The 24,588-nt window shown below is 35.0% G+C and overlaps 1 protein-coding gene across 13 annotated transcripts in view; it reads left to right on the top strand.

Annotated features, from left to right (window-relative positions):
- dmd (dystrophin) overlaps positions 1-24,588 on the top strand; it is a 2,688,357-nt gene that overhangs the window by 1,145,462 nt on the left and 1,518,307 nt on the right. For 11 of the 13 annotated variants that reach the window (XM_051926236.1, XM_051926244.1, XM_051926245.1 and 8 more), the window contains one exon: positions 10,667-10,771. The exons of the other annotated variants lie outside the window; for them this stretch is intronic. In XM_051926236.1, the coding sequence (XP_051782196.1) occupies positions 10,667-10,771 (105 nt within the window). The remainder of the gene's footprint in view (positions 1-10,666; positions 10,772-24,588) is intronic. 13 annotated transcript variants of the gene reach the window in all.

Genomic DNA, 24,588 nt, shown 5'->3' with positions numbered 1-24,588 from the left:
TCCTTAAACTAACTACATAGCCATATACTGTAACATTTTCACTCCCAGCTTTCTCCATCCATTTTAATATTTCCTAATGGAGAAATACAATTACTTTTGTATTCAATATTTGTAATCTGTCCAGCAACAAACTTTTTACTAACATGACAAATGAGTCTTGCTGTATTTAAATTTTATATCATAACCTAATACCACCCTGTCAGTGTCACTACATTAATACCCTTCACAGTCAATTGAAAAACAGCAGCTTACCATCATCCTGAAGTTCAGAATTTAATTTCACACCTAACAGCAAAGGAACTTGTTTCATCATTTCGTAGTCCTCTGAGTGGAACTAAACTGCATCAATGATATCATTTTCAGGAGTTATTCATAAAGGAAGCATAATATAGCAAAATAAATTAAAGATGGGCTTGTAGAATGTAGCAAGAAACTTGTTTAAAAAAATCTAAGTAAGATAACAAATTAATCTTATACAGTGGGATGCTACAAAGTACAAACATGAGGAAGATATTTTTCTTTTAGAGGTTTTAATGCATCAGGCAAAAATAACTTTTCCAGAAAGTTCACCTAGGAAATTTTATGTGTGGGTGCCACATTCCTTCAGTAGACCTCATTATAAAAGCACAATGCCTATAACAAGTATTCACACTCTTGGGAATTTTCGCATTTTATTGTTATACATTGGAATCGCAATGAATTTAATATGATTTTTTGACACTGATGAACAGAAAATGTTGATTAGTGTCAAAATGAAAACAGATCTCAAGGTGATCTAAATTAATTACAAATATAAATCTCAAAATAATGAATCACTTAATTATTCACCCTGTTTGATGTGATACATTTAAATTCTCACTGGTGCAAAAGTTCCTTTTAGAAGTCACAGAATTAGTTCAATGGTGATCTCCTGCCTGTAGTCAAGGGGCTTCAATTGTTAGTATACATTGTCGCAGTAGAGGCGTGGAGCCACCTCTTGAACCCTCAGGTACCACTCCAGACACCGGATAAAAGTATAATTATTATTTATTAAATAATGATACTGTGCACAAAGCACCCTCCACTCCATACTCATAAATCACAAATAAGCTCTCAATAATACTCTCCTCCACGTCCAGACATTTCGCCCTCCTACCTCCCAGCTCAGCTCAGTGTCTGGGCTTTCCCACAGTCCTTTTATACACCCTGACCCAGAGGTGTTCCTGCCCAATCAGTCCACAGTTCCTTATCCCTTCCGGGTCAGGGTAAACAGTCCTTTTCTTCAACCCGGGAGCACGTTGTTCCTTCCTGTCACATGACTGTGACGTACTCCCGGGTTATAGGGCACATAAGAGTCCACGAGCCCCCCTACAGCGACTCCAGGTGGCCCCCAAGGTATCCAGCAGGGCTGTGTATAAACACTACATAGTCCATGAGGCCCTGCTGGAACTCGGGGCACGATCATGCTGTCGGGAGAGCTCCTCCTGGTGGCCTGGGGGTGAGGGCCAGAATATGTAGCCGGCAATCCTCCACAACATGTACCTGTATATGGAAGTTCCAACTTGAGGGGAGTCAGTATGGTGGCCTAGAGCAGGGGTCTCCAATCACAGTCCTGAAGGGCCGCAGTGGCTGCAGGTTTTTGTTCTAACCCGGTTGCTTAATTAGAAAGCAGTTCTACCAATAATTTAATTTCATGGCTTTTTAGTGCTTTAACTCTGCTATGTCAGGTCATTCTCATATCCTAGACTTTCTTCCCCTATCTAAGGATATCATCCAAATGATTTGAAGGCTAAAATGGACGAGCAATTCTCAATCATTCACTTTTTTCTCTTTACTTTCCTTCCAAGTATTTAATTAAACCAAATAATGCAAGATAAATACACACTGGCGTAAATGGTAACAAGCCAAATGGAGAAATGCTGGTCTCTTTTGTCATTCGCATGTTATTGCTAATTAGGATCCATTAAAAACTGAATGAATACAGCTGTTTAAGGTGAAAATAAGCAATAAGCATTCAAAATCTTAATGAGGGAGACAACTAAAGTGAAGCAGAAGTGTTACTTGAGCAATTAGTGCTTCTTATTAAGCAATTGGGTTGGAGCAAAAACCTGCAGCCACTGCGGCCCTCCAGGACTGTGATTGGAGACCCCTGGCCTAGAGTACACAGTATAGACAAAAACAGCACAATTCAGGGGATGGATATAAGATAATATATGATAATATAATATAATATTTGATTATCCCTTGGGATATGGTTAAATCCATCATTAAGAAATGGAAAGACGATGGCACAGCTGTGAATCTGCCTAGAGCAGGCCATCCAGAAAAATTGGGCAATTATGCAAGAAGATAACTAGAGAGGAAGGCCACCAAGGGACCTATGAGATCAGAAGTAGGTACAAGTCATAGTGGATGCGATTGGAGAGACTGTGCAGACAACAACGGTTCTTTCAAAATGTCACACCTTCAGTGGAAAATGGCAAAAAGAAAGCCACTGTTAGGCTAGGTTTATACTTCATGCGACGCGACGCATGCTCCAGCAGTCACTATTGCAATGCAAGCATTTTACTGTTTATACTTGCGCGTGTACTTTATGTAAATCTGAAAGATTCCATCAAGTGGCAATGTGAGAAATCATCATGATGAGAAAACATTTGGCTTCGCTGTGTTGTGAATTGTCTGAAGCATCCATTAATTTCTGAGTACACCTTGCCACAGTATCTCTGAAAAGGATGTTTAATGATTACATCCATCAATCCATGGATGTGCCCATTCCAGCAAGCATCCGGCGCAAGAAAGAAACAGAATCCCAGGACGGGGCATTAGCTCATCTCAAGGTGAACACAAGCATATACAAATGCTAGTGTCACTTTAGCATCACCAAATCCCCAAACCTTCATGTCTTTGGAAGGAAACCAGAGCACACTGTGGAAACCCACCAGGAAAACATGCAGATTCCAGGCAGGGAACACAAGGGACTGCGCTGTCCCCGTGCCACCAGAACATGTGTAATTATTATCAGTATTCATTATTTAAATGAAGTTAACGACTTATCTATAAAATGTAACATACTGTACATATTTAATTTATTTCATCATGAAAATGATATCAAGTATAAATCTAAGGATTCTAAATATGCAGAGAGCTGGAATATCATAAATGTAATGTGTTCTGTGTGTGGCTACTGTCAGTTCAAGAGGATGCCCCAGAAGCACATAGCGATTAACAACTGGGTCGGTTTTAAGATGACGTTTACAACAGTCTGCTTTAATGATAAAGTAAACTACGAGGTTAAAGTGGACATTTCAAGATTAAAGCCAAAATTTCCGCTTTAATCACAAAATAAACCTCTTCACCATGCTCTTAATTTTTTTTCTCTGTGGCTCAAATACGCTGCCTTACATTCTGATGCTGTTGTGAAGGTGCCAAAAAAGGCAGTACAGAAGATGGTATGTGAGACTTTTAAAACATCATGTCATTACGTTGGGGAGTATGCAACGTTGGAATATAAAAGCACCATGAATGCATTTGTATGTCGACATTTTGCTTCATCACATCGAACCATTCATCAAAACCAAAGCATGCACATCAATCCCGGAGGATCCGCATAGCGGCTTTCTATCACATGTAGATAGTAAACAGAGACTCTGACATCACGTTCCAAGTTGATCACATTGCAAAACCAACCCCGACTTTTGCTGGTACTGGAACTCGTGCACGAGTCACATTAATTTCTGAAGACAAGCTCAGAGGATGCATAAAATGGACACTGGGAACACGTGGAAGCCATGATGTGTGTGCATACGCGTTCTAAGCATGAAGTATAAACCAGCCCTTAATTTCTGAGGATGTGCTCAAAGGACGCGTCAAATTAACGTTGGGAACACGTGGCAGCCATGATGAGTGCGCGTTCTGAGTGTGAAGTATAAATGAGCCCTTAAAGGAAAATGCAAAACAACTTGAAAAGACTTTGGAAGAATGCACATGAGAGATTTGGAAGTCTACTGGAAAAAGGTTCTGTGGTCTCACAAGACCAAAATTGAGCTTTTTGGCTTTCAGAATAAAGGCGTAATCCAAATATTGCACAGAATCAAAAACACACCACAGCATAATGCTGCCACTACTGTGCTTCTTGGAGGGGATGCATCTGTACAGAAGGAAGGTTTATTATGATAGAAAGTAGAATAAATGCAGCAAAATACAGGGAAATACTAATGCAGCTGCAAGAAACTTGTGTCTAGCAAGAACTTTTGCTTTCTAGTGTAAAAACAATGCTAATGTCCTAGAAAGGCTGAGTCAGAGTCCAGGATGTCAGTTCAATTAAGAATTTGTTCCTGGACAAAAAATCTGGAAAAATCTGTTCACTCAATATCCTAATGCAAGCTTACAGAGTTTGAGCAGCTTAGCAAAAAAGAATGGGGAAAAGTTGTAGTGTCCAGATGTGCAAAGCTGTTAGAGAGACCTGAGCACAAAGTTGCATCCACTAAATACTAACATGAAGGGGTGAATATGTATTTGTGATCAATTCTTTATTATTTTATACCTGTAATTAATCTGGACCACTTTGCAGAGATCTGTTTTCATTTTAACATTAAAGTTTTTTAATATGACTGAATGTTGCATAACAAAAAATGTGAAAACTCTCAAGGGGGTGAATACTTTTTATTCGCTCTTTAAGTATATGGATGTGGTTTACTTATCTATCTTATATGTGATTAAGTTATCATGTCAAGTTATAGAGGAAAATAAATTAAATGACCAAACTGGTTGAGTGATTTAGCAGTTGACAAGAAAGGGGTTCCTTTATTAGAGTAATGGATGAATGTTTACTTTTTCCATATTAAGATAAGGTCCTGGTTTCTGCCCTGAAACATTTATAGTAGAGTTTGTGCAATACATCAAGCAATGAATGAGAAATGAATACTAATTTACAAAGTACACAAGCCAGGTTCTTAATTTTGCTACTTTACTTTCAAAGGTACCTGACCTTGAAGGTATTTATTGTTAATTAATGCTGTCATGGGATGTTATTGATTGCTTTTTAATGAATCAATTGTATACATCTTTACTTCAATGGAGCTGCTTGCTTTATTTAATTATCTATCTATCTATCTATCTATCTATCTATCTATCTATCTATCTATCTATCTATCTATCTATCTATCTATCTATCTATCTATCTATCTATCTATCTATCTATCTATCTATTTTTTATTTATGAGTTTTGTAGATGGAAATAGTTGTAAAGGGTGGATGAGTTTAATGTTTTTTGTACATTTCTAAAATTAGAGTGCTATCCTTCCACCACTATCTAGAACATAATAAACCAGCTGTCAGCTGCTATAGTATGCGTGTTCTGCATATATACAATGGGAGTGACTTTTGTGCTCAATTTATACAAAATAATTAATTTCAAAAATTTCATACATTAATTATTAATCAACCCTTCTTCCTTTTTCAGTTTTGACAAGACCCATTTAAAATAATGGTTATTATTATTTTTAGCCTGTTGCTTAGCAATGTGCCTTTCAATAGAGAATAGTGAATGAAATAAAAGCTCTGACACAATGCCCCAGATTCGCTACTGGCCATCTTTTCTAGCTTTATTGGCAGCATCTAGTAAGTCATCATCTCAAATACCCCTAGAGACCAACTAACTCTGTAGGGAGTGGCTATATATGTATATATACGTAGGTCTGTTTATCTATCTGCCTATCTATCTATAGGTCTGTTTATCTATCTGTCTACTTATTGTGAATTCTGCCATCACTCACACATACACATACAAGAGAGGGATGACTTTCAGCACACAAAGTATTATAGCAACATTAAGCAGAAAATAAAACGTCTATAACCCTGCTGGGCCAACCTATACAGATTTTGTTCTGTACCTCCCAAGTGGATTCATTTACCTCCTCTTCATTTACCTTCCTGCCTCCCAAACTATTACCAAGTACTTTCTCTCATCTCTTATCTCTGTCTCTCCCGTTGTATGTATAGCCCCCTTTCTTTCAGTTCCTGAGCTTTTGCCCTAATCATTTCTTTGTTCCAGACTTGGTTATCTCATGTCAAGAGTGAGAGAACTTATGTATCATCCCAGAAATGTGTTCAGACCAAGTCCTTGAATCACTACTATCCTTTAAAATTTCAGAGCTGTTAGCTAACTGTGACACTTATCAGTCTTTGGACAAATGACACGCCTGGGCTCTGAGCTAACTGCTGACAATATAGACCTTTAAGGAATGTGCCAGGCTGCTTGTTCTTGCTCTCTTACTAGGTGAGATATCACTACCACAGTGTTCTGCATTGGAGTAATTCTATTGACCATCCTTAACTCCTTCAGGGCCTCTGTCTCTTCTCTGATTAGCAGTGTTTTCTTCTAAAACACCTTTAACAGTGACATGACACAATATTAATTGCCAGCCTTTTCCTTCCCCACACTGGCACACAGAAAAGCTCTCCAATTGCAGATGTGAATTTTCCTTTCCATATATTTCACCACGGTTTACACCTATCCTGTGCCACCTCCTCAACTGGCAACACCTTATTTTTCATGCAACCTCTTAAAATTTGTATTTCTGCAAACTAATTAGTCATTATTTTTCTGCTAATTCTGCTAATAATGTGTTTTGAGTTGCACTTGATGTTTGAGATTTGAAATGTATTATTATTATTAATTTACTTTATTTGAGGCAAATGGTATGCCATATGAAAATATGAAAATACCTTAAAGTTTCCATACAATTTAAGCTGTTAAAAGGTTCTTTGTCTTGTTTATGCCTGATGTGGTGAACCAACTTTGAGATTCTCAATTGTCATTGAGAAATTTCTTACAAAGTTGTTATCATATATTTAGCAGACAAGGCTCTTATTTGGCATGCTGCACAAAATGTTTTCTAGTCGATGCCAGTTTTTCCACAGTTGGTCTCAGAATAACTTGGCAACCACATGTTTTTCATTATCAGGAATATTTATGCAATCTAAGTAAACAGTGGCTCAATATACTACTTTAAATGTCATATTTCCTTTATTAAATACTGCATAATAAGTCACAGAAGGCAGAATTAAAGCAGAAAAGGCATGCTTAAACCAATAGGCCATGGACCAAGAGTTTTTGAATATGTTCAGTGCAGGATTGAACATATTTCATGTTAAAAGTAAGTCCTATTAATAACTAATTCATATAACCAATGAAAACATTTCTATCTTAGGTTAATTATTTTATTGGTGCATATCTTCAAGTTCTGTGTTTAGTCTTCCATTGTTTTTTGCAGGTCAGAGTTTCTTAAATTTGACTTGAATTGCTGACAATTAAGTATTCATGCAGTAATATACATTTACTATATTTGTGTTGTATAATGCATATCATAAAGTTGCAAGCAACTTTGATTGGGGCCAAAACAGCCTAAATAATTTATTCTGTTCCTAGCACAGCAGGGAATCAGTAAATCAGAAACAAGAGCTATAACATTAATCTTAAACTGAAGAAAATGGAGCAGTATTTCATGAACCAGAACTTTCAAAAACTGCCTAGAGCAATGCAAGCTTAAATAGCGTGACATTTCTGACTTCAAGTGACGCAAATTCTGGGGCTTTTGTCTTCACAACAGGAGTCCAAAAATGGTGGCAGGCTCCCATAAAAAAAATACATTGTAGGGAAATTTTTAACATTGTTTAAAGTGTCTCAAAATGAAAGATAAATGTTAAAAATAATTTCTTGGTCATCAAACCCTACTTTGCACATATGGTTTCAGTGAAAATAAACAAGAAAGAGCCAGAAAAAAATAAATAAAATACCAGATTATATCCTTTTGACAGCTTTAGTAGTGCAGGTAAAATAACAGTAGTGTCTTTACCAAAGTCTAATGTTCTTTTACCATACCTTTTAAACAGTTTTTAATACTGTCAAAAATGAACACCATAGAGACATTAAATAGTTTGGACAGACATGCAATTCCTATTTTCTCAATCATAATTCTGAACTATAGTAATCAACCAATTTTTATTTTATGCATAATGTTATTCATTAGATGCATTAGCATCAGATTATTGTTCAGAGCAGTTGAGTTATGTGAGTTCACTTGCAAAAGGAAACAAAAAGTATCAATTAATGCTGAGAAGTAGAAATGTATACACATGCTGTTCTGTGTTGACATGTTTACCTTATATCAGGTGCACCACAAAGACAGTCACATTATACTCCTAACTTATATTGATGGTATTTTGTTTACCTGTTATTAAACTATTAGTATTATTAATTGCTTTTCTGAGTAACCTGTAAGATCTTTACATGTGGCTACTAACAGGGGAGTGTCTCGAGTCTTGAAACACTCAACACAACTGTACAAACCCAGTAACAGGTTCAGATAACCTTTTATTTTAAGTTTATGCCTTAAATACAGATGTCAGAAATCCTTCATTTTTCTACCAAGTCTCCTCCAGCAAGTGTTCTCCTCCTCCTCCTCCTCCCAACTCTGATTCCAATAGTGAGATGAGGAGGAACATTTTATGCGGGACCCAGGAATTCTTCCAGTGCCAGTACATTGCACAAAGGAAGCACCTCTGGTTTAGGCAGAAGCCCTTTAAAGTACCAACAGCCATACCCTGTAGCTGCCCCTGGCGGCACCCACGAAACGGAAGCAGGGCTGCTCAATGGGACTACAGTTTCCAGTATGCCCTGCAGGTTTGTCCATTGGTGCAATGGCCCAGGGACATTACCACCTAGTGTACAGGGAAAGCATACAGCCTTGAAAGGCTGTCTCCCCCATATGTCCACTTTATATTCCCATCCAGGATAAGGAATGCCATCCTGACTGAGAAACCCATCCAGTGTTGCCTCCCATCACACCATGCATAAAAAAGTATTTATTTCATGTTCCCATGTGATTACTGCATTTAATGTATAATTCAGGTGCCATTTGTAACTTTTTGCATTTAGAAAAATATATTAATGTTTAGAAAAACTATATATCTACTTAATATATTTAAATTAAAACAATGGGCAGAGAAAACAGTCTTATGTGTAACATACAGTATATAATATAATGTAACATAACCTTCTAAAACTACATTAGCTAATTTAAAATATAAATGGTGGGCAGGAACTGTGCAAGGTGAATCCTGATTCTCCTCCCTACATGTTTGTTCATGTCTAAATGTAAGCATAACAATTTAGTTATGTTGCAGTATAGAAAAATTCTGTTCTCTTGCCACATTGAATAAATGTTATTTGTTCTGATTTATTAAAGCATATACTGTTAGCAAACAGTTTGTGTGCCTACATTTTGATTATTAAATTCCTAGTGAGAAATTAATGCCAATGACAGTGCAAAAAGGTTTGGGGCAGCCACCCTGAAGAGTTGGCTGAAAAAGGCAAAAGGTTTAAGCAATGTTCTTTACAGACTTTAGTCCGTAACAGAACTGGTGAGACAGACAAAAATTGGAGGTTTTAAAGCCGGCAGGGGAAATTACGTCATTTGAGTATGAACTGGAAGTGATGTTGTTGACCTGGAACAGGAAGTGATGTCATCGGTCCCAGAACCGGAAGTGTCGTCATTGTGCTCAGGTTGAATTTCCTGTGGTCGGTCTGCAGAGGAAACATAGAAAGGAGTAGTGCACTCCCAGGTCCGGCATGAAATTATTCTTTCTTGTGCCCTTTAGCTGCCTCCCATTTGCATGGTATGAAACAAGCAAATCACGCATATGACCCTAGAAAACAGAAAAAATAAAGTTGTATTTATGAAGAAAAAAAATGTGAAATTATCTTTGTACTGTATTTATTGGCCTAAGGAATAGTTGCAGCAAGCTAGAAAACTTGGACGTGGTGGAGTTTACACCTTATTCCTGAAAATAATACATGATTTCATGATTTAACACATCATATGTAGTGTGTGTCATTTACTTTTAATGTGAGCATGAGGACAGAAATGGAGTAGCAACATTGTAAAATGATATTGTAAATTAAAAAAAATAATCTACTATTGTATTTGTTAAGAAATATAAACTAAAAGTGATGGCCACATTCTTCATTGAAGGGAATGCCAAAGAAAGAAAGGCTGGAAAGAAATGAATTGATGGGACACCATAGACTGACATTATATACAGTAGATGTGTTTGCTGGATTGGGATTAGACAGCCATAGAATGTTGATTAAAATGTTACTTATCCAGTGGACACAGCAGGTGCAACTTTTTTCTAATCAACAGTATTTTAATATCATTAAGAAAGCACAACTATCACAACAGGACCAGCAAGTTTCAATACGCTTGCTTGGAAGACCTGAATGTAATTCTGACAAGTTTGTATGTCTTTGCTCAGAAGGCCCGAATGCACTCATTTCCATCATGTGCCAGAAGAAAAAGAAGAAAAATAGTAACATTACTATGGATCCTACAAATGTATAGATTTGCACTATGACTTAGGTAGCCTCAAGAAACTGCACAATAGGTTCTGCTCAAGTGATATTAATTTCAAAATAGTGTGCAGTTTGTGAAAATTGATTACATATAACATCTAATCTGTGCAATTATTTGAGCCTTGACATTTACTGATGGTCCATGGAACACTATTACATTCTAAATATTAATTCAGACGATAGCATCTTCTTTTACAGCTGTTTTTGGAAAATAAATTTGATAATATGTTACTGCCAAGACCACAATATTTATAAATAATATTTACCTTTCAGCAGCTAAGCCCTACACCTTCAGCCATTTCAGTGGTGTCGACTCCAGATGAGGAGCTAAAGACACAGAGGAGTTTTCTAGCTGTACAGCATAAAGTGCAGCAAGAGGTAGGGTGGCAAATAAGCTTAAGCCATTTAATACAGAGTCCCATTTGTTCATAGACATTTAAAGATAAATTGCAGATTTAATAATAAATGAGAATTCACTTCAGATGTTGTGATTATTGCTGAATATTCAAGATAAAGTTTCATTTGTTGTAATTCCTAAATGCAACAGATAATACTGTACTTTTTATCTTATGCTCTAGAGTTGGTATATAGTTAGTGACTGCACAATTCAGCGTCTACCAAAGATAATGAAAAGATCTCAAAATTCTTTTCATGTTCAATTCAATGCACTTCTTATTGGAATGTCTATTTTGTAGCTTGTGAACACAGGTTAATAAGTGATTTACGCAGAACCACTCAGTTTCAGTGTACACAGTGTTCACACAGTGACACAGGGTGGCTATGCAAGGTTTTCATAATATCTACAGATAATATTACATTATTAGCTGACTTATAGCAACTTCATTCTGACAATAAATTTATTACACATTTGACTGCATCAAAATGTTATTATTTTTGCTTCCTTCATTTATAGATAATATCAACTTATTGAAATAATCACACACAGTGTATTATCTTATAATTTTGTTTGTTTGTGAAATACTTTTTCCTACTATTAAATGATGAGCTAATCTAGCTGTAAATATTATTTTTTATTTTGTTTTATTTACTGGTAAAGTTTTCATTGTGAATTAGATTTCATTACATGCATACCTTTGTGCAGAAAATGTGCATTAAAAATCTTGATGTACACTCATCACACAGTCTCATTTTAATATGCCACAAAATTAGAACTTGAAAATATACAGTATATTATGATTTTCACATCTGTCCTGACATCATGAATGTTTACTTTTTGGAAACATTTGTTTTTTGTAAATAAGCTAAAAAATTAAGGAAAATTCTGGGAATTACATTGTTATAAAACAATACACAAGAGATAGGGCAAAGCAAAATCATGTAACCACAAGCCTTTGAATACAGAAAGAAAAAATTCTCATTAGTGAAGGATTTCTTACATGCACATGAAATAGTTCACTGATTAGGACATTTATTTGCTTCACCTACAGAAAAATGACATTAAGCAGTAATAAAAGTGTGAAGTGCACAGATACAACCTGTAATAGTTCCTTTGTCAGCTACCTACTGACATTCTCATATTATGAATAAAAGAGCAGAACATTTACACAACAGAACCTCATTTTGATTTCATTTAGACAGCATGTTGCATTTAAACTCATGCATTTTCTTGTGTGTGTTTCTAATTTCTGGAAATTCGTCTTTTAGGAAGTCTCCCAGGAGATCAAAGATTACAGTTAAATTTCTTCTTAAATTATGTACTTTGTTAAACCATGCAGTCTGTGAATCATTAGTTACTTTTAATATAATCATGTATGTGATAATATACTGCACGTTGCACAACTGCAATGCAGATTTTATTATATAAAGTTAATATTAGCAGATGGCAGAAACCATAGTCTTATATGTACAAGCATTTATTTAATCTCTCAGCACTTTTCCTACTATACATTCAGTGTGGCTAATGTTCATTGTTCATTTTAATTAATTACTCTCTCTATAAAGCTTCACCGGTTGGAAATGCAACAGTCATCTGATCATGTGAAAGGAGACTACCATCTGACTAGCCTGAAAACTGTACTTTCTTCTACTAGCACTGCAGTGTCTGCTTCGTCAATTTCTCCTGGCATCATTCAGGCAAGGACATGAGAATCCTGTTGCTATTATTCTGATAGTCAGCCAAGTCTACTTCAAAGCAAATATATTTGAAGGTTACTCAATGACTGTAGTGAAATTTCAAGGAGGAATGTGCTCTTAGCATGCTTGCTATTTACATGGTATTGATCTGGTGCAGCTTATTCTAACAGGTGTGGATAAAAGACATTAACATTATGGCCAAAAATTCACTATTACTTACAGTGATTATTGATTATTAAAAAAATAAAAATATACTCATCCTATTTTTAACACGTCTTTTACCATCCAATCATTTTGTAAACCCTATTTCATTTCAAGATTCAGGGTTTAGCAGTAGGTATCATAATGGTGTTAAGCTCACTGCACAGCACTGAAGAGAACTTTATCACAAATTAAATGCCCCTTCATCTTATTAAATCATCTTCTTAAAGTATTTTCAGAATTTGTTGTGTCCCTCCTGTAAGTTTTCATGACATGCACGTGTTATTTCTTAACCATTATCAAGATGCAAAAAGTATCGTAATTGAAGGAATAGCTAGAAACAGTATTTGAAAAACAATCAAGACACATTCTATGATACTATTAATTCATGAGAAAGCCATTTATGTAATATCCATGATACTTGCAGCCTTAAAATATCCAAAGACCACCTTTAGCATTTAACGTTATATCCATAATAATCCAACAAAATGGCAACAGTCATACTGTTGGGTTAACTAATTTTGTTGACGTTATGATCAATTAAATCAGTAATACAGTATTTACCATGTCCTTGTGCTATTGGCATCTGAAAGTACACATTGGAGAGTAGTATTAAGGACATTCATCTGTGCATGAACATCCACAACAGCTAGGCTCCATCTGCTGTATTTAACTGCTCAATTTAGTAGGACCTCAATATATTCATTCAGTTAATGCAACTTACATCAGTAACAGCTACACGCCATCTGCTATATTTAACTGCTCAATGAAGGGCTATATAAGGCCAACTGTGAAGAACTCCTGCAATTTTTACTTTGTTGGCAAAGGCTAAGTTGAAAACAGTCCCACACCATCTGTTTTTTTTTTCTTCAATACTCGCAGGTTTGAGTAGATGTCCTCATGTGGACATCAGCAGTAACTCTTTACTCTCTTTGTTGTGTGTAAGGAAATACAAAAAAATGTCCCTGCCTACTTGTCATTCCTGAGATATTCAGAAGACCACATTTATTTTGCTGTAGTTTTCTGATTTTACCAAAGTTTTATTTTAAAATGTATTTCTTTCATTGTTTTACATTCTTTTGTTTAACACAACCTTGGTGAGATAATGGTTTTATCACATTATTTTTCACAGCCAAAGGCACTTCTTTGTTGCAGCACATCACTGTGCATACATCAATTAATATGTTTGATGCAGCCTATTTAAGAGACAGATATTTCAATAATTTAATTAAAAATAAATATTCAAAAAGAATTCTATTTTCTTTTTTTTTTCATTTCTGACTAAGCATTCAACACAATGACTTCTGGATGGCCCCAACAGGAAAAGTTTGCCTAACCATTCGATTCTTGCCTGTCCCAAGACAGATTTCTGTTTAGCATTTTTAGATCTTTACAACATGAGAATCAAACAACTAGCATTTTGTTTTCTTTTTTACATGTAATGGTGCTCTCTTACTCATCATAGTCAGTAACAGACACACTTTCTGCTGTGCATTATAACCAAAGCAATAAATGGTAAGTGTGAAGAGTGAATTTTGAAGACCAAAATGACCAAGTAGCAAAACGTTAGTGATAAACCAAAAGAAAAGTCTTCAGTAAGTCAAGGGTCTAATACCAAATTGATTATGATATTTAAAACACAAAGCAAAAAACAAAGCAAAGAGGAATTACTTCTGTCTAAAAATACTTTGCTGAAAATGTATTTTTTGCCTTGTGTTTGAAATTCTGCAATGAATTTGATATTAGACCCTTGTTTTACCCCATACTTTTCATTTGGAATATCACTATTGTTAAATTTGTTTTTAATCCAAAGCTTGGATGGTAAACATGCTACCATTTTTATAGTGTCAACATGATAATATCATGTGACACATGACACATCACATATCACATGACACAACATAAAGAATAATATGATTGGCAATCAGCACCTTTGCCAGCAGTAATAATCAAGAAAATGGTGTTGTCTGCAAGGAAGACATGATGCAAAATGGAACCACAATGATGCTGCTGAAATAGTGTTAAAAATGATTGAATATGAGAAAGAATTATTCTAGATAATAAGTTACTACAGTAAAACATTGTACAGCTTCTCAAAGGAGGATGGGGAAGGTGAAGAGCACAAAAGGCAGGGGTTTCAGCAGTTTAGTATAGGTCATTGTGTTGTATTGCAAGAGGAGACTCCAGATCAGCGAGGTTGAAACAGGTGGGTCACGGTTGGACATATGTACAATGAAAGAGGTGCACGCTAGCCAGGATCATCAACCTCAGAGTTTACAATTTCAAACTGTTTTCAGGACAGTAGCAATGAGACATTCAATAGGTTACCTCCAAACCAGTCCCAAGAAATAGGGTTGCGATAGTGGGGGACTCAGTTATTAATGGAACTAAGATGCAGGTTGTTTCCAGAGACAGAGTCTCATGCTGTCTGTTATGTTCCAGTTACACGGGTAGGCAATCACCCTAGAAGGAGGGATAAATTCTTGGCCAGAGTGGTGATGGATTCAGTTGTCATTGTCCATGTTGGCAGGTCATGCTGTCAGTCCTGCAATCCAAATTTAAAAATTCAGATGCCAAGCTGAGGTGGAGAATTGATAAGATGGACTTCTCTAAAGTTCTGCCTATGCCACAGCCCAGTCCAGATAAGATTCAGAATATTAACAGCTTAATGCTCCATAGCTCAGATTTTGGTGTTGGATAGACAAGCCTAAATCTATGAAGTATTGGGACTTCTTGAGCAGATGGCACCTGTTCTTCTATGGCAGGGTGCATTTCAACAGAAGGGGCACCAATGTATTGGAGAGACTTATAAGTAGTTTAATTGAAGATTGTTTAAACTAGGAAATGAGACAGCAGTGAGTTTAGAACAGGGCAGGTTTAGAACTTCATATAAAGGTACAGGGAGTAATATAAATACAAATATAAGATAATTTTGAAAGTTCTAGTACACTATTTAAAATCCAAAGCAAGGTAGATCAGTCAGTCCTTGAAGTACAGGCTCTAGTGAGGTCTGAAAGATAGGGGTTGGAGGGGCTAAACCATTGCTGTATTGCTAATAACCTTTATATTATACACACCCAGCTTTCTTTAGGTGCGTTCACATAAAATATCTATTGCCATCAAAATGTCTATGTGGGTGCCTGCCTGAATGTCCATTTCAAACAACTCAGCTCATACTATATATACCCTATATTATCCATTATCCAACCCGCTATATCCTAGCACAGGGTCACGGGGGTCTGCTGGAGCCAATCCCAGCCAACACACGACGCAAGGCAGGAACAAACCCCGGGCAGGGCGCCAGGAAGGTAGATAATACACTAAAATTGCTAGTCTTAATACCAAAAGTGTTAAGAATGAAAAAATAAGTGAGATAGATTTATATGGAGCTGCACATATCTATGATATAATAGGAATAACAGAAACCTTACTAAATAATAGAGATGGGGATGAGTATAACAACAACATTTATTTATATAGCACATTTTCATACAAATAATGTAGCTCAAAGTGCTGTACATGATGAAGAAAGAGAAAAAAGACAAAATAAATAAGAATTAAAATAAGAGAACACTAATTAACATAGAATAAAAGTAAGGTCCAATGGCCGGGGAGGGCAGAAAAAACAAAAAAAAAAACTCCAGATGGCTGGAGAAAAAAATGAAATCTGCAGGGGTTCCAAGGCCACAGGACCACCCAGCCCCCTCTAGGCATTCTACCTAACATAAATGACCTCAATCAGTCCTCATTGTATTCAGGGTTCTCATAGAAGTACTTGATGATGACGCTCATGTGGACTTCTGGCCTTTAATCCATCATATAGGGACATCTTTGATTAGGTTGTGGTGGTGCAGATCGCCACCACAGAAAACCGGAGAAAGAACAGAAGAGAAAGTAGGGGTTAGTACAGATTTTGGAGCCACTATGAATAATAATGATAATTAATTGAATATACAGAGCATCAGGATTAAACTAAAATGAAGCTATGAGAAAACCATGTTAAAGTAATGTGTTTTCAGCAGTGTTTTAAAGGGCTGCACCATATTAACCTGGCGAATTCCTATTGGAAAGCTATTCCAGATTTTAGGTGCATAACAGCAGAAGGCCGCCTCACCACTTCTTTTAAGTTTAGCTCTTGGAATTCTAAGCAGACACTCATTTGAAGATCTAAGGTTACGATTTGGAGTGTAAGGTGTAAGACATTCCGAAATATAAGATGGAGCGAGATTATTTAAGGCTTTGTAAACCATAAACTGTATTTTAATATCAATTCTAAATGACACAAGTAACCAATGTAGTGACATCAAAACTGGAGAGATGTGCTCGGTTTTCTTTTCCTAGTTAAAATTCTAGCAGCTGCATTCTGCACTAGTTGCAATCGATTGATGTCTTCAATCTAGTCGACTGAAAACAACAGCATGAACTAATTTCTCAGCATCTTGCAACGTTATAAAAGGTCTAACTTTTGCTATATTTCTTAAGTGAAAAAATGCTGTCCTAGTAATCTGATTAATATGTGATTTAAAATTCAGGTCAGAGTCAATAGTTACCCCTAAATTCTTTACCTCCGTCTTGATTTTTAATCCTAATGCATCAAGTTTATTTCTAATAACATCATTATATTAATTTTTGCCAATCACTAAAATTTCTGTTTTCTCTTTATTTAGTTTGAGAAAATTACTACTCATCCATTCAGAAACACAAGTAAGACATTGTGTCAGTGAATCAAGAGAGTCGGGGTCGTCGGGCGCTATTGATAAATACAGTTGTGTGTCATCAGCATAGCTGTGGTAGCTCACGTTATGCCCCGAGATAATCTGACCTAATGGAAGCATGTAAATCGAAAAGAGCAGCGGACCCAGGATAGAGCCCTGTGGAACACCATATAGAATATCATGTGTCTTTGAAGTATAATTACCACAACTAACAAAGAATTTTCTACCTGCCAGGTAGGATTCAAACCAATTTAAGACACAGCCAGAGAGACCCACCCATTGTCTAAGGCGATTTCTAAGAATATTGTGATCAATGGTATCAAATGCGGCACTCAGATCTAGGAGGATGAGAACAGATAAATGGCCTCTGTCTGCATTTACCCGCAAGTCATTTACTACTTTAGGGAGTACAGTTTCTGTACTGCGATTTGTTCTGAAACCCGACTAAAACTTATCAAGAATAGTATGTTTATTGAGGTGATCATTAAGCTGCATAATGACTGCCTTCTCTAGAATTTTACTTAAAGGCAGGTTAGAAATAGGTCTAAAATTTACAAAAGCAGAGGAGTCAGGATTATTTTTCTTGAGCAGGGGTTTAACTACAGCAGTCTGAAGACAATCTGGGAAGATTCTAATGATGAGTTTACTATGTCAAGAATACTATCAATTAGCACGCCCGATACTTCTTTGAAAAAACTTGTTGGTATTGGGTCAAGGACGCAGGTGGAGGGTCTCAGTTGAGAAATTATTTTATATAAATCAGGTAAATCTATCTATCTAAATCTATCCTGGTGAAAGAATTTAATTTGTTTATAATGGAGTACCTGGGTTTAAGAGGATCAGTATTGGGGAGATGTCCTATATTATTTATAATATCATTATTATTATTATTTTTTTTAACGTAGACTTGTACACATTATTTAGAAATGAAGACCCAATAAGGTTGGAGATTGGGATTTATGTTAAACAGGATTTGAGTGCAGTTTCTCTTCAGTGAAATGGAGAGCCACAGTTCAGTGTGAATATTTGGTTATGGCTAAAAAGCATTTGGTATGAAAGTCTTATATTAAAGATATGTTATAGACCCCCTAATACAGACAATAGTTTCAATTTGCATCTTTTTAAAAGTATTAAAATGGTAATTTTAGAGGGAGATATTAGAGTTATGGTGGACTTTAATTACTCAAAAATTATTACATTTTAACTAGGCTAGGCTTAGTCCTAGCATAGCACAAAAACAGGAGTTTTTGGATATAATCAATGACTGTTGTTTAACAAAGCATGTTGAATTATAAATGTGATTGTGATTGAGGCTCTAGTGACCATAATATAATGCATTTTACAATGTTTTAGTACAGTTCATATTCAAAAACATCATATAAAAAGTGATTGGGATGATCCAAGCAAATAACAGTAAGCTTATCATGCATCACAGGTAAATTAATGGACAAAATTATTAAGGAATAGATTGAGCAGCACTTGTCAAGAACAGGTGTATTAACAAATTATCAACCTGGATTTCAATAGGTGAAATCCATCCATCCATCCATTTTCCAACCCGCTGAATCCGAACACAGGGTCACGGGGGTCTGCTGGAGCCAATCCCAGCCAACACAGGGCACAAGGCAGGAAACAATCCCGGGCAGGGTGCCAACCCACCGCAGATAGGTGAAATCATGTTTCAATAATATGGAAGAAGCAAAAAAAGCATATGGTAAGAGATGTGCATATGATATTTGTCTTGATTTTCAGAAGGATTTTTGATAAGGTACCATATGAAAATTTAGTAATCAACTAAAAGAAATGCAAAATTCAAGGCACATTGTGTAGGCAGGTACAAAATTGGCTCAAACACAGGCAGCAATTATGTGGTGTTAATAGTAGTGTCCTTCAGGGATGAGTGCTGGGGCCGCTACCCTTAATATATATATATAAATGATCAGTAAAATGTTTAAATTTTGAGATAATATTAAAGTAATTGAAAGGGCACATAATGCAGAATAGTTGCAGAGGGACCTGGAGGGCATACAGGCTTGGGCAATTCTGTGGCAGATGAAATTTAATGTAAATAAAGGTAAGGTATTACATGTAGGAAGTAGTAATGTTAGATTTCTATAAAAACAGGGAGTTCCTAAACTTGAAAGTACATTTTATGAGAAAGATCTAGGAGTCATAGTGGACTTGTCACTATCAAGACAGTGTATGGAAATGATCAACAAGGCTAATAGAATGTTAAGTTATGTACAAGTTATATAACGCACTGGTGAGGCCTGATTTGGGTTACTGGTTATAGTTTTGGTCTTCACGTTATAAAAAAAGGCATTGCAGTGCTAGAAAAAAATCCTGAGCAGTGTGATTAGGCTTATTACGTTACTGATAGGTATGAGCTATGAGGAGAGATTGAAGAAGCTGAACCTTTTTACTTTAAGCAAATGAAGAATAGCAAGTGATATGAAGGTGATACAATTATGAAGTGAATTAGTAGAGTTGATTCCAGATGTTACATTAAAATTAATTCTTCAACCTGAACATGGGGATGTGGATAGAAACTTGTTAAGGGCAAATTTTGCACAATGTTTAGAAGGTTTTTCTTCACACAAAGAACAATTAAACACATGGAATAAATTTCTAAGTAGTGTGGTAGAGAAGAGAACATTAGGGAACTTCAAATGTTATTTTGGAGAGTCAAAGTGAATAGAATTGGCAAGTATGTTGGATTGAATGATCTGTTCTTTTAACAGTTGTGCTAATGTTGCTTTATGCTCAAGCGTACTGTTAATCTCCAAAAAAAGGACATACTTGTTTTGTTTCTTATTTGCTGTCATTTCAGCTCTGTAAAGAGACAAAACTATGCCTGTCATATTTACCATCATAACTTTTTCTGTAGTTTGACATTCGGTACTTCAGATTCTTTACTTGTGGTAAGATGTGCATTTGTGGGGTTGTGTCAAGCTGTGCTGTGCACTTCATATCTTCTTTTGGAAAATGAAAAAAAAACTTTAAATTGCTTCTCGTGGATTTGCTTGTTTGATCTGGGAATCAGCCATGACTAGATTTTTTTTTTGACATGATTTGTTTCCACTCTGAATGTGATGAATGTTGTTTATTCTGTACTGTATTAACACTGGATTACAAAATCCTAATGTGTTAGAAATGAATAATAAGACATTTGTGACTTAAATATTTGAAAGATACATTTCATACGATATAATTTTTTAAAAAAGGATATTCCAATGTTTAAAAAAAAAAAAAGTTTGGTTATTTTAACTATAATTATTAGTAAGTAGGAAGTGCAGCCATGCTGACTTACCAGAGTGAAACACTATCTAAATTCTAAATGTGATGATGATATAGGTAGCATATGAATTTTATCATAACTTCTTAGAAATTAAAATACATCTGTATATACAACTGTATCACCAAAAACTGATGGATACTAATTTGTTAAAAAAATTTGTACTTCAACAAAGTAGGGAATATCACAATCTCATGCTTTTTGAATGAGCTTTCTTCTCTCAAGCAGAAATCAGAGAAGATTATAATAATTGTAATTTCTATTAGTGGTAATTGAGAAACCGTGACACTGACTTGCTTAAGGTTTGAAGTCAAATTAATCTTAATGGTGCAAAGGCTATTGTTAATCTTGAAAATTATTGTTGGGCATCATAGACAAGTTACTCCAATATGAGGCCTCACCCAATTATATTATTTATTAATGTGAGCTCTGAGTTGGTAATGGTAACTTTGTATAAAATGCACCTTGCCCTTTCCTGATTAATGCAAATGTTTTAAATTGGTGTTATTCAGAATGTAGCATAGGTCATAAGTACACTCAAACTTTAGTCTTGCTTGGCTCATAGAGAGCTGCACATGAATTGTTAATACTCACATATGCTGTTGAAGCTGTGTTTGTCTACTTATTGAGCCGAACATCAGCATATCCCTGAAGACATTTGTTTGAGAATATTGTTCATTTTAAATTTTTTCTAATGATATACAACTTAATATTTTACATTAAAACTTCATAAGAAGCTTTTTACCAGTCTATATTTTAGATGGAAACAAAATTATTGAATCCCCATAATTAAATTAATTTAGACTGTGCATTATAACCATACTTAGATATAATGTGCATATGTAGAATGGTCATAGAGCCTATTTGGTCACATACAAATTGTTCTGTACTTATGATGTATAACGTTTTACTTTACATTCAGATCTGTGCTATTTAAACGTCTAACACACACCTTCAAATGATACAATCTGTAAAGCTGCCCAGTTGTAATTGTTTTGGAATAACCCAAATCACTCAAACAACCAGCAATCCATATTTATATTTATGATGTCTTTTTAATGTACACAAAATGAAATAAAATAGTCTACAAGAAATCCAACATTACGCTCGATATACTGCACAGGACACACATTTCAATTTATTACCCATCCATATTCTAAACATACTCATGATTCAGTTTATTGTCATGAAAGTTACAATTATTTTCTAAAGAAGTTTGTTTGTCTGTATATAGTAGGTTTACATGAGTTATAGAGCTAAGAAGACTGTTTTGGACTGTTTGATTTTTGAAATTATTGTCAAATTTCCTAGTTCTCATTGATGGAGTTAGTCACTGTATTGTAATCAGGTAGTTATTTAGGATATGCATTAGCAGTAATATCTGGACAACTATGGAACTGTTGTACAGTTAGGTGGAATGAATTCAATAACAAAGTATTACTAAACCAAAAGTAAGCATTTAATTGTAACTCTGTCGGCTCACCAAATAGCAGTATGAAGAAAAGTGATCAAATAGAACATCTTTAAAATATCAAATATGGGCACAATCTGCAGATAGTGCCCTTAAGCTTATCAACTTGAGTTTCTGCAGGTTTACACATTTTATTAAATACTGTTAAGCAAAAGGTAATAGATATCTGTAAAACATTTTCTACTTTTACATTTAGTTCACTATGAAGAATATATTAAAGAGTGGACAAAGAAAATGATAAATGTAGCTAGTAAAGCTTTTTATTTAATATAAATTATTTTGATTGTTTGTTTTTTAGGTAACAGATTTGCTGATATAAAATTGTGGTTTGATGGAAACAGTACATTTTGTAAGAAATCAATCAGTGGTCTCACTTTTCCATTCAGTGAGAATGACTTTCCAGAGGGAGGTAGCCGCGGCAGTGAACAAATGCTCACGGGGAGTTGTACAGTGTATCCAAACGAATTGATACAGGAGATCCAAGAGATGTTTTCCTTGTAATAAGGGACATATAGCTGAAGAAAATCATTTTTGTTTCTGTTATTCTTATTTTTACCTTGTTTGATATCATTATCCTTATACCATTGGCTTGTAGTCACTGGGACACGTTTATTTTTCACAGTAGAAAAAAGCTCTGGATTTCAAAGTCAGCTTTTCTCTATTCATTTATAATGTTGTTTTAATTCTTTTGACTCTTATAATAGATCATGTTTATCTGTTTTCTTGTCAGTGACTTTCTAATGAAGAACAGATTTCAAGTCAGAAATATAGCCCAAGCATGTCTGAAAAGATAAGAAATAAGCTCAGTCGTTGGCACATCAAAATGATTTGTTCATTGGCACACCTGAATTAGCCAGTTTGTAATTACGTATGGTAAAATGCAGAGGGATGCAGACTTTAATATTTTTTAATTAGCTACAGTATTATAAACACGTCCAACAATCACTTCAATGCTGGATTCTTACTGTTTGATTGTCTATTATACACCAATAACCTAAGTTATAGAGGCAATGAAATTATGGGGCAGTACAAAATTTAATTTTAAGCCAACAATGATTTTTCATGAACAGTGGCTTTGGTTGATGCTTTATTCTTTTTTAGCAACTTCATAATTGCTGTACAGTATATGGAATACAACTTGATTATTTATGTATAGCAAAACAAGGAAAATAATGTTTATTTAAATTTTTAAATTACATTTAATATTTATTTCACCTGTATTTCAAGCATAATTAAAGTGCTCTGTTGGCAATAGTTTACTTACAGTATATAATTTATATTCTTTTCTAAATTGTTCAATTAAAATGATATGTCTCATACTATAAGCTGTCAAATAAAACTGTTAAAGCTAGCTATTCAGATAGATAGATAGATAGATAGATAGATAGATAGATAGATAGATAGATAGATAGATAGATAGATAGATAGATAGATAGATAGATAGATTGTTCCTTTCATATATCTTGTATTAAGTACATGTTTGAAGAAATTTTTAAAATCTACACCCTTCCTTAGTACAATAGTTATAAGCTTCTTGTGTTGTGCAAGAATTTGTTTTTTTTTTAAGCAATTTGGAGCATAACTTGAAGAATATTGTTAAATGGGGCACTAGGAAAATGATCTTCAATCTAGCATATTAACATTTCAGCAAAACAACATTCCTCAAGTGGATATAAAATTAGGCCTCTTAACAAATAGCGCCATATTAATCATTTGTTATTTTTATCCCTTAATGAACCCTCAGAGTCTTTCTGTATTATTGTAAATACTGCTTATATACATGAATCAGCTTTCTCATGGGTTGCATAAAACAAGAAAATTAGTTGTCTCTGGAAAAAGACCGGGCACAGTGAAGATATGATGGAGAAACACCATGATCAGCGGTTGTGAGTCAACCCCATAATAAGATGTTTATTCAGGTTGGATGTAAGGGCTTCTTAAAATCCTTAGAAATTATTCATTATTGTTGCATGTATGCAGTGGGGTTAAAGCTGTGTATGGCTCATCTTGTTAATGCAGTCTTTGTTAAACAGTTTTAGTCAATATATTCAATATGTATCTATTTGCATGTTGCTTGAATTTAGATGTCAGTGTACAGTTGAATGCAGAAATGACTAACATAACCTTGAGTATTTTACTCTTCACCAACATTAATACTATAATATGAGTGGTCTGTAAAAATGCATGCTTTACCCAAAAGCTGGGTTCAGACTGTATTTGTCAAATTGTCATTAAGTACAAAGAGACTAATGACTCTTTTTATTTTGATGAGTCCCTAAAATATTATTTTCCTAAAAACACTATACATCCAAAAAATGTCTATAAACGATTCCTTAAGAATAAAAAAAAAATGTTTAGCTTTAACTTCATGATGATCCAGGACACCATTTTCTAAATTAAAATTTTTATTTAGGATTTT

The sequence above is a fragment of the Erpetoichthys calabaricus genome, chromosome 4 (assembly GCF_900747795.2).
Source record: "Erpetoichthys calabaricus chromosome 4, fErpCal1.3, whole genome shotgun sequence".
NCBI lineage: Eukaryota > Metazoa > Chordata > Cladistia > Polypteriformes > Polypteridae > Erpetoichthys > Erpetoichthys calabaricus.
The sequence above is the reverse complement of the archived record's forward strand: the minus strand, read 5'-3'. Positions and strand labels throughout refer to the sequence as shown.